This window comes from Pogoniulus pusillus, chromosome 13, assembly GCF_015220805.1.
Source record: "Pogoniulus pusillus isolate bPogPus1 chromosome 13, bPogPus1.pri, whole genome shotgun sequence".
Taxonomy (NCBI): domain Eukaryota; kingdom Metazoa; phylum Chordata; class Aves; order Piciformes; family Lybiidae; genus Pogoniulus; species Pogoniulus pusillus.
In genome coordinates, this window is record NC_087276.1 from 22,573,332 (window position 1) to 22,588,359 (window position 15,028).

General features: G+C 49.3%; 1 protein-coding gene across 2 annotated transcripts in view; it reads right to left on the reverse strand.

Moving 5' to 3' along the window:
- LMF1 (lipase maturation factor 1) overlaps positions 1 to 15,028 on the reverse strand; it is a 255,459-nt gene that overhangs the window by 168,763 nt on the left and 71,668 nt on the right. For both annotated transcript variants that reach the window (XM_064153521.1, XM_064153520.1), the window contains exon 4: positions 8,310 to 8,458. In XM_064153521.1, the coding sequence (XP_064009591.1) occupies positions 8,310 to 8,458 (149 nt within the window). The remainder of the gene's footprint in view (positions 1 to 8,309; positions 8,459 to 15,028) is intronic.

The window sequence follows — 15,028 nt, forward strand, 5'->3', positions numbered from 1 at the left end:
TTTTTTGGTGTGTGTGTGTCCCCTTTCACTTTGTTATACATCTAATGCAATTTTACTACAGGCATCCAGATTCTGTTTGCTTCAAAGTCTTCATTCTTTCTTGCCAGCAAGTTCATCTCCCTTATTAGCTAATCACGTCCCCACCCTTTCCAGTAACCTTTCAAATGCCACCCACGTTATGACACTTCTAACGGCATCCAAAGCCAAAACACAAAACAAGGGAAAATGAAAGAGTTCCAGGGGAACCTCTGGTTTCTAAGAGAATTTGCTGCCTTGCCTTCACTTTTCCTGAAGAGAAGAAAACTACAAATGGCTTTGAAGAAAGATTACATCTCTAAGGATAGCGAAATAACCTGGAAATAACCCATCCAACCACATCTTTGGGGGAGGGAAGGACAACATTTACCAGCAAACAGTGAGGAGGATCGAGTGGAACCATTCATTGCTAATCAGTAGAAACCTTTTTGCACTATTTCTTGCCCCAGACTACCACTGGAAAGGATCTTTTCTTTTTCCTCCTGTTAAAAGAGAGGGCAGAGCTTTTGTGTAGGTTTGAAACGGCAGAGGATTGAAATAATCTTCTAAGAGTCTGGTTATCCAACAAACAAACATGCTCCAGGACTCCTCTGCTCTGCAGCCACCAACACAGGAAGGACATGGACCTGATGGAGCAGGGTCCAGAGGAGGGCCATGAAAACGATCAGGGAGTTGAGGTCACTCAGCTTGGAGAAGAGAAGGCTCCAGCGAGACCTCCGAGCAGCCTGCCAGTAGCTGGAGGGGGCTCCAAGGAGGCTGCAGAGGGACTGTTTGCAAAGGCCTGCAGGGACAGGATGAGGGCAATGGTTTGAGATGAGAGCAGAGCAGATTTAGATTGGATGTGAGGAACAAGTTCTGCAGCATGAGGCTGCAGGAACACTGCAACAGGTTGCCCAGGAAGAGAGCTGAGGGCCCATGCCTGGAGCTATTGAAGGTGAGGCTGGACAAGGCTGTGAGCAACCTGCTCTAGTGGAGGATGGAGGTTGGACTGGATGACCTTTGGAGATCCCTTCCAAACCCAAACCTCTCTAAGCTGCTTCTGAGGATGTTTTGAGCAGCTTGGAGATTCAGAGATTGGATATGGAGGGATTCAGAGTCTGTAGTTCACATTTAGAAAGGGAAATTTGGGAAGTGGGGAAAAAGAAAGAAGAGAAATGTTCTCTATAAAATATGATTATTTTTCTATGAGGCATATATTAAAGGACCTCATTCTTGGGGCACACCTGAGGTTGAGCCTAACCTGCCCAAGCTCATGGTTCCAAGCCAGGGAGCAGAGCCTGCAGGGCATGGACCCATCTACACCCAGACCCCGCGGAGTCCCCCCAACCCTAACACCTGCAGCAGCCAGTGAGAGATTGGCAGCTTTAAATCTGAATTTCCTTGCTTTGGGCACTTTTAAATTAAAGTGGTAATGTGCTTTAAATCCTGTTTCCCTGCTTTTTCACTACACTCTTCAATCCTTTCCTCCAGAAACTAATCAAGATGTCTCAGACTCACTTACAGCCTCTGCTCCAGCCACCTTTCCTGGTAACTTGTTCCATATGTCTGCGATCCTTGGCAAGACACAGCTCCAACTTCATTCTCTGTTTACTTCCTGTTGCCCAGTCTGCTGTTGCACCCCCATGCTTGAATTCCCCCACACACCTCCTCACTGCATCTCCAGCAGTGATAAGTATTTGTACAGAACATCACCTCATCAGGCTGGTGACCTACCCAGTCCTCTGACTAATGTACACACAGAATCCCAGACTGCTTTGGGTGGGAGGGATCTTTAAAGCTAGCCTAGTCCACCCCTCTGCCATATGCAGGAACACATGCAACCAAAGCAGGCTACTCAGAGCCACAAACAACCTGACCTAGAATGGTTCCAGGGATGGGACATCTCCCACCTATCTGGGCAAGCTGAGTCAGGGTCTCACCATACTCGGTGTCAACAATTTTTCCTTCTATCTAGTCTAAATCCTCCTGTTTCCTGGTTAAAGCCATCATAGAATCAGTCAGGGTTGGAAGGGACCACAAGGAGCAGCCAGTTCCAACTCCCCTGCCATGGGCAGGGACACCCTACTCTAGAGCAGGCTGCCCACGGCCTCAGCCAGCCTGGCCTTAAACACTTCCAGCCATGGGGCCTCAACCACCTCCCAGGACAACCCAGTCCAGCCTCTCACCACTCTCATGCTGAACTTCTTTCTCATGCCCAGTTTGAATCTCCCCACCTCCAGCTTTGCTCCATTCCCCCCAGTCCTATCACTCCCTGATCGCCTAAAAAGTCCCTCCCCAGCTTTTCTGTAGCCCCCTTCAGATCCTGGAAGGCCACAAGAAGGTCACCTGGGAGCCTCCTCTGCTCCAGACTGAACAGCCCCAACTCTTTCAGTCTGTCCTCACAGGAGAGCTGCTGCAGCCCTCTGAGCATCCTTGTGGCCCTCCTCTGGACACACTCCAGCACATCCATATCTCTCTTGTAATAGTGGCTCCAGAACTGGATGCAGTACTCCAGGTGGGGTCTCAGAGCAGAGTAGAGGGGGAGAATCACCTCCCTGGTCCTGCCGGCCACACTTCTGCTGCAGCCCAGGCTCTGGTTTGCTTTCCAGGCTGCAAGTGCACACTGCATTGCAAGTTGTTGCAAATCATGGTTCAGATTGGTGCATGCCAAGATGTAGCCTGAGCAATTCTAGAGCAGTGTGGCATCACACCTCAAGCTGGATGGGGACTGCTGAACCTCATGCAACACAAAGAAACACCTTGATAGAGAAATCAGGAGATGCTTTTGAGCCTCAGCACTGCTACCACTTATGCAGTGAGACAGGCTGCAGGAGGCTGAAGGATGACACTTGTCTACAGCTCTTCCAAAATCTAGTTAAACCACATTCCTGAACTCCTCTCCCTTCAGACGTGGCCTTCAGTTCCTGTTAGCAGTGCTACTGTAGCTACCCAGACCAGTGCTGACACAAGTCAGATCCTCGTGGCTCCAAGCAGCATCAGCATCTCTTAGACTCTCGACTAATGATGAAACAGATCACTGGTGGCTTTCAGGATCGAAAGAGCTACTGTGAAGAATGGCACTAACACCTCCTGGATGGAGATCAGGCACAAACTGCGTTTTTTGATGAAGGAGAGCTCATGAGCAATGAGCTATCACCAAAAAACATCCTCAGAAACAGAAACTTGCCCACTACACAAGTAAACCTGTCCTGGTTTGAGCTGGAGCAGATCTGATTCTGTGTTAGCACTTTGAAGTTCAGGCTCTGCTCTGCTCAGTTCAGGCACTTTCTGCAGTTCAGGGCAGCTTTGCACAGCCAGGGGCTGCTTCTAGCAGGGAGAAACTGATGGGAAGAGTTCCTGCCTAGGGCTGAGCTGCAGAAAGCCTCTGCCTAAGACTTGTTCCTGTGCAGACCAAGAGCACTGCCACAGCTTGTGCCCCACCTTGGGGTGCAGCAAGTCAGAAGTGGCAGCTGTGAGGAGGAGCAGACAGGACAGGTGACCCTCAACTGCCCAGCAAGGGCTGGCATCCCATGGACAGCATCTTCAGGAAAAAGCTGAGAGATTACCAGGGTCAAGCCTCTTCTTCACTGGCTGGTATCTGAGAGTGACTCTGTCCTTTCTGCCTTAGATTCTGGATCCATGTGTTCCTGAATCCATTTCCAAAAGTCAGTTCCTGAATCTGGTCTCCATCTGCTGCTGATCCCCTCTGGAGCTGCTCTTCTCCAGGCTCAACAGCCTTTGCTCCTCACAGAGATATTCCAGGTCCCTCAGCATCTTCACAGCCTCCACTGGACTCTCTCCAGTAGTTCCCTGTCTCTCTTGAATTGGAGAAGCCAGAACTGGACACAATACTCCAGATGTGACCTCATTAGTGTAGAGGGGGAGGAGAACCTCCAACCTGCTAGGCATGCTCTCCTTCATGTACCCCAGGAGACCATTGGCCTTCTTGGGGCACATGGCTGGCTCATGGCGAACTTGCTGTCCACCAGCACCCCCAGGTCCTTCTCCCCTGAGCTGCTTCCCAGCAGAGGTGCACCGGTGCAGGAGGTTGTTCCTCTTCTGCAGCTTACGCAGCCTCTTGTGGAAACACAACGCTTTGCATCTTCCAAGCTTCAAGAAACCAGAGTGACAGAGAGTCACAAGCAAAACGACAGAGCCATCAAGTCAGCGAGCACTTCTGAGGCAGCTCAGCCCCGCAGATGTCTGTTTGCATCACTTATTTCCCAACAAGCTGCTGGCTCACACAAAGGGACCCCTCTTCTGTTGCCTCTGCGTCTTCTCCAGAAGCATCCATCTTTACATCCCCCATTAATGGATGATTTGCAGCATCAAACATATAGATTGAGTCATGTAATTATGCCTTTTTCAAAGTCAGCAATGTTGGAGATCAGCCCAGTGCTTGCTGCCAATCAAACCCCAGAAGCAGATCTTGCCTCTGCTCCCCTCCTCCTGCAAGAACCCAGCTGGGATTATCTCACTCCTCATGTTCTGTATCGCACTTAAGCAAGCCCTGCCAGCCCACACAAACCAGAAAGCAAGATCTGGATGTCATTTTGGGGAGAGGATTAGGCTGGGGGCAGTAAGGCTCCCTTATAACCAGCATAGAGCTGGATGATAGTGCTCAAAGGCAACCACCAATAGAACAAGGGGACACAGTCTCAAGTTGTGCGGGGGGAGGTCTAGTCTGGATGTTAGGAGGAAGTTGTTGGCAGAGAGAGTGATTGGCATTGGAATGGGCTGCCCAGGGAGGTGGTGGAGGCACCGTCCCTGGAGGTCTTCAAGCAAAGCCTGGCTGAGGCACTTAGTGCTATGGTCTGGTTGACTGGACAGGGATGGATGCTAGGTTGGGTTGGATGATCTTGGAGGTCTCTTCCAACCTGGTTGATTCTATGATTCTGTGACTTCTTAAAATACTTCAGCAGCTATCACCTTGCTAAGACTAGGAAAGGAGGAAATGGGACCATGCTGAGGATGTTGCTGAGCATCAGGAGCAGTGCTCACCTCCTAGGCAGAAAAGATTACCAGGGAGACACCAGACATGGCCTTTGACATGGCTACACCTTGAGTACCAAGTTCAGTTTTGAGCTCCACACTCCAGGAAGGGCACTGAGATGCTGGAGCAGATCCAGAAGACAACAAAGCTGGTGAAGGGTCTGGAGAACAGGGCTGGTGAAGAGGAACTGGAATTGTTCAGGCTGAAGCGAGGAGGCTGAAAGGAGACCTTCTGGCTCTTTACAACTCCCTTAAAGGAGGCTGGACTGAGAAGGAGGACTGTCTCTTCTACCCCTAACAAGTGATAGGACAAGAGTAAACAGCCTCAAGTTGCACCAGAGGAAGTTTAAGTTGGACATAAGGAACAATTTCTTCACTGAAAGGGTTCTCAAACACTGGAACAGGACACTCAGGGAGGTGGTTGAAACCTCATGCCTGGAGGTGCTTTAAAGACACACAAGTGTGGGGCTGAGGGACATGACTGAGCACCAGACTTGGTAGAGTTAGAGAATGGTTGGACTTGATGATCTTAAAGGTCTTTTCCAACTGAAGTGATCCCACAATTCTCAGACACTTTCCAAGGAAAACCTTACCAGAACCACCTAAAAGAATCCCCAGAGAAAGCTGAACTTCCCTTCTGTGTAAGATAAAATCATGGCCAATCCCACCCCTGGGAAAAACCTCCCTCAGCCCCCATTTGTGCACATGCCAAAGCTTCGGCCCAGCTTAGGGGAGAAATCCAAGATGGTCTGTGAGCAGGTGCATCTGCACTCCAGGAGGAGACCTCAACTTCACGCATTAAACTCGCTTCCTGGTGCCTGCAAGCATCATTACCCTGGCCAAGAAGGAAACCTACATGTGTCTGGGCCCCAAAACATTAAAGATCCCATCAATCACCAATTTCCACTTGCTTGTGTAGATTCCCATTTAATGACCTTTCCATGTTTTTCCTCTCCCATGCCTGTTAGTTATATATCAGCAACCCAGACAGACAGGGGACTCATGGGGCAGCATCTCTTCTGCACGGGGCTCGCCATAAAATAGTGGGAGAGTTATTGCCCTCCAGATAAAACCAAGCAGCAGCACAGAGAGCACAATAACAAAGATGTTTGGTGAGCACAGTTTTCCCTTTACATCCAGTCTGTCCCATAATTCAGAAGGCATATTACAAATCAGCAGGAGCAGAGCAAAGCTCAGGCTGCCAGTCCAAAAGGAGAGCAGGATGTAAACTCGGTGATCATCCAACCTGTTGAGAAAATAGCCTGCTTGCCTACACTTGGGATCATGGTCTTTCTATAAACACATAGAACCATATGTCTGGGTTGCAAAACACTTCTAAAGATCATCCAGTCCAACCATCAACCCAGCACCACCACTGCCATTAAACCGTGTCCCCAAGTGCCATGGCCACACATTTCTTGAACACCTCCAGGGATGGTGACTCCTCCTTGGGCAGCCTGTGCCAATCCCTGAGCACTCTTGCAGGAGAGAATTTTTTCCTAATCTCCAACCTAAACCTCCCCTGGCACAATTTCACACCAGTTCCTCTTGTTCTGTCTCCTGATACTAGGGAGAGGAGACCAACCCTCATCTCACTGTAAGTGTACAACCCTCATCTCACTGTACAGTGCAATGAGGTCTCCCTTCAGTCTGCATTTCTCCAGGGTGAACACTCCCAATTCCTTCAGCTGCTCCTCACCAGCCCTGTGCTCCAGACCAGCTTTGCTGCCCTTCTCTGAACCTGCTCCAGCCCCTCAATGTCCTTCTTGGAGCAAGGGGTCCAAAACTGAACACATCATTTGAATTAGCTATATTATCTTGAGGTAGAATCAGATCCTTTTAATTAATCAAGAGCAAGAACTGCAGAAATTCATCCCAAGCAATCACTGCAGGATTAATAACAAGCAAGACCTGCAGCTTTAGGAAGCTGAGCTAAACTTGACACTGCACTACAACAGTGAAATGAATGTAACACCAGAACAAGCTTTGAAATACCACTTGCACATAGGAAAAAGCAAACTTCTCTGCTCTCTCAAGCTGAATTTGCTGAACCACCAAGGAAGTCACCTTTTAATGCAGCAAACATACAAAACATTTATGAAGATTATCTCCTGTGAGGACACCTTCTCTAATAATGCTGTCTTGAGAACAGGTAACACTAAAGTTAACACAAGAGAAGTTTGTTTCTTTAAGAGCAGGAGCATAATGAAGAGCTTATTGAGCTCAACAAAAGGTTCAAACACTTGAAGAGCTGGGGTATGAGTAGGACTTTAGAGAAAACAGACCCTGAAAGGTCTCACACATCTTCATTCTCTTTCTATGCTGATGATGCCTCGCTTTAAGTTCTGGGATATTTTGATGTGTGGCTGGAGATGACCTGGTAACCTCCCCTGTTACCCCTTTATTTTATACTGTCAGTTCCTGATGGACACTTCTACATACTGCTTGGGAATTTCCTCAAAGCCTGGGACAGTAATGGAGCAATTATTCTCTTTTAAAAAATGGAGAAGACAATGACACTGCAGTGATGCACACACAAAGCTAAAAACAACTCATGGTAAAGCTCCTGGTTCCTGGGAATTACCCACTAGATTCCCAACCACCTCACCAAAACCAGCCAAGCCACGATGCCCAAGTCACAAGCTTCACTTACTATTTGTCAAGAGCCATCACCATCAACCCAGATTACAGAACCACAGAATGGTTTGGGTTGGAATCACAGAATCAACCAGGTTGGAAGAGACCTCCAAGATCATCCAGTCCAACCTATCATCCAGCAAAAAGATCATTCCATTCCAATTCAGGACCTTAAAGATCATTTAGTTCCACCCCCCCCTGCCATGGGCAGAGACACCTCCCACTAGAGCAGGTTGCTCAAAGCCCTATCCAACCTGGCCTTGAACACCTCCAGGGAGGGGACACCCATAACCTCCCTGGGCAGCTCATAACAATGTCTCACCACCCTCACTGGAAAGAATTTCTTCCCAATCTCAGTCTCTTCTCTTCCAGCTCAAAGCCTTGTCCTATCACTACAACCCCTTATAAAAGTCCCTACCCAGCTTTCTTGTAGACCCTTTCAGGTACTCCTGTTTGCCCTCCTTAAAAAGAGCCACTAGTCAGTTGAAAGGTTCAGCAAGCCAGAGCACAAAGCATTTCCTGCTATGCACTTCTTCCTTATAAACAGAAAAGCTCCTACCCCAGAGAGCTCCAATGTGTTGGACCAGAAGCATGTTTTCTGCTAGGATGAGACACTCCTGTGGCTGTCACCTCAAAGAAAAGCAAAAGCATAGAGCTCTACTCACTGCTCCAAGCATGATCCTGAAGATCAACCAGCGAAAGCCCCAGATGACAATGCTGGAAGGAGGAGTGTGCTGCGGCAGGCGGGAAAGGGTCCAGAGCGGGCAGAGGAATATCCCCAGGAACCCTGTTTCCAGAAGCTGTGATTCCCATCCTGTTGTGCCAACAGAGGAGAAAGAAGGAAAAAAAGTTATTTTAGTAGTCCTCCAAGTTATCCTTCCTCAAATTTTAAACACTCAGAAAGCAAAATCAAAAGAGAACAAAACACCACCTTGGAATATTTCAAGTTTCATTTGAGGGAACTTAGACACCAACTCTGACCAACCCATCCCACACAATGCCAGTTCAGATGCTCTAAGATCCAGATGTGCTTCTGCAAGATAAAATTGCACTTAAATGCCATTAAAAAAACAAAAAGGCACATTAGTGGGGACAGCTCTCTCCAGGGATGAGGACAGCTCACTCCAGGGATGAGGACTCCACTGCTGCCATGGGAAGCCTGATCCAGCCCTTGACAAGTCCAACCTAAAACTCCCCTAATGCAACTTGAGGACATTTCCTCTTGTCTTATCACTCATATCCTCAGAGAAGAAACCAAACCCTACCTGGTACCAACCTCCTTGCAAGGAATTTTAGAAAGTGAGAAGCTCTCAAATTTTGGTCCATTACTTTTCCTTTCTTCACCCAGCTCAAACATGTGGGGGAACATCAAGCAAAGGCATTTACTTCTTCCAATTCCAGTCTGAGCCATCCAGCTGTACACCACTAAAAACTTTTCAAACCCATCATTTGATGTTGTCACATCAAGCAACACTTTAATACACTCCAGGGTGGCCTTCTTGGCCACAAGAGCACATTGATGGCTGATAATCATCCTTCCATCCACTAGGACTCCCAGGTCCTTTTCTCCTTCACTGGAAGGGACCATAGACATTATCTACTCCAACATCTGAAAGCTCTCTGCAACAAACTGTTGTAAATTGGTTTTCTGCTTTCAGTAAGACAACTGAAGGCTTACATCCCTCTGCTTACATCCCCCAACACCGGAGCCCAGATTCCAAGCAAGGGGCAGGTTCTTACTCCTATAAATACTCTTCTGCCTGAGCATTTGCTCTGGTTTGTATGTAGTAAAGAAGAACCTACCATTAGACTTCTGCCCCCTTCCTGCAAATGATGCCCTGAGCCCCATTGTGACGGTTTGGGAGCTACCTGCCTGTAAAGGGTTAACCCTCCTGGGGTAGTGGTCTTGGTCTTGACCTCAGGTCCTCCTAACTTCTCCTCCTAACTTCTCCCTGGGGGTGGGTCTAACCCTTTCTCCAGGTGTAATCTTCTTTTTTCAGCTTAATAAGCACAAATTATCACTTTTGGGTTTTTTTTCCCCTCAAAAATATCACTATCCATCAATGTGGTATTAAAAACATCCTAATTCCCCTTCCACACACCCTCTGGCTTCTTCAACAGATATCCTAACTGCCCAAAATCAGCTCTTGGGAGAGCAGAAGCAGGATATATTGTTATAACAGCAGCTGCACCAGGAAGGCAATGACTGATAGAAAATGTGAAAGGTTAATTGTAGCTAAACCCAGCCACAAACAGCAGTTATGGGTCTAACTGGCACCAAAATGGTTGTATATCTCCTGTGCTTCTGCCTGCACAAGAATCCCACTGTTATCACTGCTTTCATATGGTAATGGCTGTCTTCCCCTGCAGACGTATAGGATGTGTGCTGGGTGGCTGAGCAGGGAGCCTCTCAAGGCTTGAGGCTGGGCTGGCCACCAGATGAGTGACAGCCACTCTCTATGGACCCCTCTGCCTTCCCAGAAGGAAGGGAAGAAGGGAGAGACTGATGGGGTGGGAAAGCAACTAAACCAGATGGGATGGAAAGAACAATCCCATAAAATACAGACAAAAAAATACAAACCAACATGGAACCCAGCCCTAGATGGCAACGATGGCACCATTGGCACCACTGCTGCTGGGGGCAGGCGCTGGACTCAGAAGAAGATGGGAACCAGATTCAGGAGCTGGGTTCTGGAACTCAATCCAGCAACTCCTGGATTTGGATCACAGGAAGAATGGACAGAACCCTTCTGAGATATCAGGCAATGAAGGAGAGGCTTGGCCCTGGTAATACCACAGCTTGATCCTGAAGATGCTGTCCATGGGATGCAAGCCCTTGCTGGGCAGTTGAGGGTCACCTGTCCTGTCTGCTCCTCCTCACAGCTGCCACTTCTGACTTGCTGCACCCCAAGGTGGGGCACAAGCTGTGGCAGTGCTCTTGGTCTGCACAGTAACAAGTCTTAGGCAGAGGCTTTCTGCAGCCCAGCCCTAGGCAGGAACTCTTCCCATCAGCTTCTCCCTGCTAGAAGCAGCCCCTGGCTGTGCAAAGCTGCCCTGAACTGCAGAAAGTGCCTGAGCTGAGAAGTGACAGCACTGAGCAGCATCAGCTCTGCTCCAGCTCAAAGCAGGAGAAAGGCAAACTTCTCCACGTCTCCAAACAACCTTCACAGCCCCGCGTACGCATCTCCCTTTGCCGGCAGCTTCGCCTCTCACCCTGCAGGACACGGGGGCATTCTTTTTAGTTTTGTTTTCGAACCGAGCTCTCAGGGAGGTGTCTGCGTGCGCGGAGGGAAGGGGCACAAAGCAGCGCCCTGAGCATCACTTCCCTTGCGCACGAAGCAGGTGACGGGGGCAGGCCGGGACGCGTGCGGCTGCGCCCGTGTCCGAGGCCAGGCTGAAGCCTTCCCGGCATGTGCTGACCTCCAGGGACCATGAGTTCAGCCTGCACCTGTGCTTCTCGTTCCGAAGCGACAAGTTCGGCTCCTGGCACCACCACCACCCGGCTGCGACTCCAGCGGCACAAGGCGCTGCGAGCTGTGCCAGCGGCGGGGCCGGCGCGGAGCCGTGGCGGGAGGGGAGGGCCGGAGCAGACCCTGCTGCCAGCTGCTGGGAGGGGAGGGCCGGAGCAGACCCTGCTGCCAGCTGCTGGGAGCAGACCCTGCTGCCAGCGGCTGGGAGCGGCCGCTGAGCTGACCCCGCGCTCACAACGGGTGCCGCTCAGCCAGCACCGAACAAGGCTGAGCTGCAAGTGCAGCCAAGGACAAACTGGGGTCACGGCACAGCTTCAGACGCCTGTTTAAAGCTCCTCGGCTTGTGGTTCAATCCTGTCCAGCTCCGCACCCAGCAATGAGTCCTTTTGCTAGCGGAGCTGAGGTGCGGAGCTTTGCTACCGACCTGCGTGGCAGACCGCAGCAAGTTCCTGCTAGAAGCCAAACTGAAGCTGCGGATGCACGTGGAGAGCCTCTGATTTATTAACAACCCTCTTCCTGACAGACTCAGCCCCCACAGCTGGTAATGTGGTCATGCAGATCGATTTTCCACGCTAGCATGCATCACCCAAACAGTCACACACCCTGCCCTGGGCTGTGGAACCTCCTCTCCAGCTTCACAGAGCTCTTTCAGTTGGGAATGATCTCAAGATCATCAAGTCCGACCATCAACTTCCCTTCCACTAGCAGCAACAGGTTATCCTGGATGCTTCTCTGAGGCAGCCCTCCTGCTCCTGACCCAATGCTAAAGCTGTCACTGCTTTCCTCCTCCCCGTATAGCATGGATCTCACCCTGGCTCTTACAGGGTTCTCCATGGTGTATAAGCCTCGAAGCTGATCCTACCTTAGAAGCAGCACAAGCGCTCATGACAGCAGGGCTATGTTCCAGTAAAGCTTACAGCTCAATCATGAAGAGTTTCAGGAACATGGACATATTGCTGAACATCACAACTGCACGCACAGCATAGAAGGGGGAGCTAGCTCTGCTCTGTGTCACGTTCCCTTGGTTGTAAGTTGATAACAGAAAGCAAGATTATGAGATCCATCAACAGAAACCTCACGTTTCTAACCACTGATTTCCAAACAATTGTTCCTGTCTACCCCTGAAAAGCCTCACACTCCAAATCCTTTGCCATCTCAGGTTTGAGGCTGTAACCATGTGTCTGCTGAATGCTGCTCAAGTTTGAGCCTTACCACCTTTTATGCCACCGAGGCTCCCAAACACACTGTGACACCAACAAGGAATCACCCAAGTCATCCCACCCTGGCAGTGGAGACCTTAGGAACTTGGCTGACCTAAGGAATAACAGGGTTTTTTTCCCCTCATTCTCCTCCCCTTGCTATCAAGTGGGCAGTGTTAATGAGGTATTTGTTGATGAGATGTATTTATTGATGAGATGTATTTATTGATGCTGCAGTGCCAGGCAAAGCAACCCAACACAACCACATCCTCCATCTCAACTAAACATATTGGGAATCGCGTTCCAAACCTTTCCCTGAGCTGCAGAAATGCCTACTCTTGATATTTTTAGTACATAGCAAAAACATGGACACGAAGAAATTCAACTCTGTGACTCGGGGCAATCTAGAGAAAGAATCAAGTGATCCCCTGTTTCAAGGCTGTGGAGTTCACAGAATGGTTTGGGTTGGAAGGGATCTCACCATAGAATGGTCTCGGTTGGAAGGGAGCTCAAGGATCATCCAGTAATAATCCCCTGCCACAGGCAGGGACACTTCCCACTAGAGCAGGTTGCTCAAGGCCTCATCCAACCTGGCCTTGAATACCTCCAGGGAGTAAGCATCCACAGTCTCCCTGGGCAACCTGTTTCAGTGTCTCACCACCCTCAGTGCAGAGAACTTCCTCCTAACATCTAGTTTAAATCTCCCCTCTACCAGTTTAAACCCATTACCTCCTGTCCTGTCATTACAAGACCTTGCAAATAGTTCCTCCCCAGCCCTCCTTAAGGACAATCTACTTCCAAGCCCCCAGGCATTGGCAGGGACAAGTTCCACTAGACCAGGTTGCTCAAGGCCCCATCCAATCTGGAGGGGAGAGTGGGTTCTAGGCATTGTGGTCTTTAGGAGAAGCCATGAGAGCAGCAAGGCATAAACCAAGACACCAGTGGCAACATGTAAATCAAAACACCAGTGAGAAACCAGTCTGCCACGCACAGCAACATCTCCCAATCCTAATGTTTTCAGAGTTATCCACAGCAACAAAACCCCCGTGACGATACGTGGCCATTTCAGAACACCAGCTCCCATCCTCCCAGCACCAACCAACACACATCCTTTTAAACTGGGTTAAAAACTCCGAGGGCTCACCTCCAAAGCCAGTCCCTCTGGCCCCAGCGCACAGTGATACTGCTGGGAACGAAAGGGTCACGTTGTTGACCCACCTGCTCCTGTTTTCTTCAGTTGGATCTAGTCAAATTTCAGCAGCTGCAGAGCAGCACAAAGCACCCCATTGTTATCTCCCGCGCAGCCGGAGAGGGAGCCATGGGGTGGTGGATTTCTCTCTCTCCTTTTTTTTTTTTCAGTGGAAGGGGGAGGAAGGAGAAAAAAAATGGAACTAAAACAAGCTGCCAATGGTGGCTGCGCTCACCCCACACGCCTTCGCTCCACGCTCCAAACTCGAGGTGGCAAAATCCACAGCCTGGCGTTTTCTAGGGGTCTTTGCTGGGGCAGAGGAGAAGGAGAAGTTGGAAAAAACAGGGAAAAGGAGGATGCAAAAGGAAAAAGAACCAACAAGCTGGGGCAGAGGAGAAGGAGAAGTTGGAAAAACAGGGAAAAGGAGGATGCAAAAGGAAAAAGAACCAACAAGCTGGGGCAGAGGAGAAGGAGAAGTTGGAAAAACAGGGAAAAGGAGGATGCAAAAGGAAAAAGAACCAACAAGCTGGGGCAGAGGAGAAGGAGAAGTTGGACAAACAGGGAAAAGGAGGATGCAAAAGGAAAAAGAACCAACAAGCTGGGGCAGAGGAGAAGGAGAAGTTGGAAAAACAGGGAAAAGGAGGATGCAAAAGGAAAAAGAACCAACAAGCTGGGGCAGAGGAGAAGGAGAAGTTGGAAAAACAGGGAAAAGGAGGATGCAAAAGGAAAAAGAACCAACAAGCTGGGGCAGAGGAGAAGGAGAAGTTGGAAAAACAGGGAAAAGGAGGATGCAAAAGGAAAAAGAACCAACAAGCTGGGGCAGAGGAGAAGGAGAAGTTGGAAAAACAGGGAAAAGGAGGATGCAAAAGGAAAAAGAACCAACAAGCTGGGGCAGAGGAGAAGGAGAAGTTGGAAAAACAGGGAAAAGGAGGATGCAAAAGGAAAAAGAACCAACAAGCTGGGGCAGAGGAGAAGGAGAAGTTGGAAAAACAGCCTTCCCATATCCTCTTTTTGAGGGTTTCTCGATTGGTTTTCTTCTTGGAAAAATTATATGACCTCCCTAATGGTTTCACTTCCCATATCCCTTTTAAGGTTTGCAAATGGTTTTCTTCTTGAAAATGCTATAAACCCTCCAAGAGTTGTAACTTTTCAGCTAGGAAATTTAGCCCCACATCAAGTGATCTCCAGAGTCAAAACTCATTTGCTGCTTGAAAGAGGAACGGCGAAAGCCGGCACCGCGCGGTCTCCCCGAGTCCTTGGGCAGCCACCGCACACGTTGGCAGAACATCTGATGAGCTGGAGCAAACATGGACTGGTGCTTAATGTGACAAAAAAACCCACCCTCATTTGCTATGAACAGGCTCCAGGAAAAGTCCAGAGCAGCCCCGTTATGGCTCCCTATAGGCAGGATTATTTCTAATGGAATATAGATTATGGAACATTATATCATTAAGGTTTCCAATTTTCATCTTTATTATTGCCCATCAAATACCTGATGGAAAAAGCAGCCAGCTTGTCCATGGGCT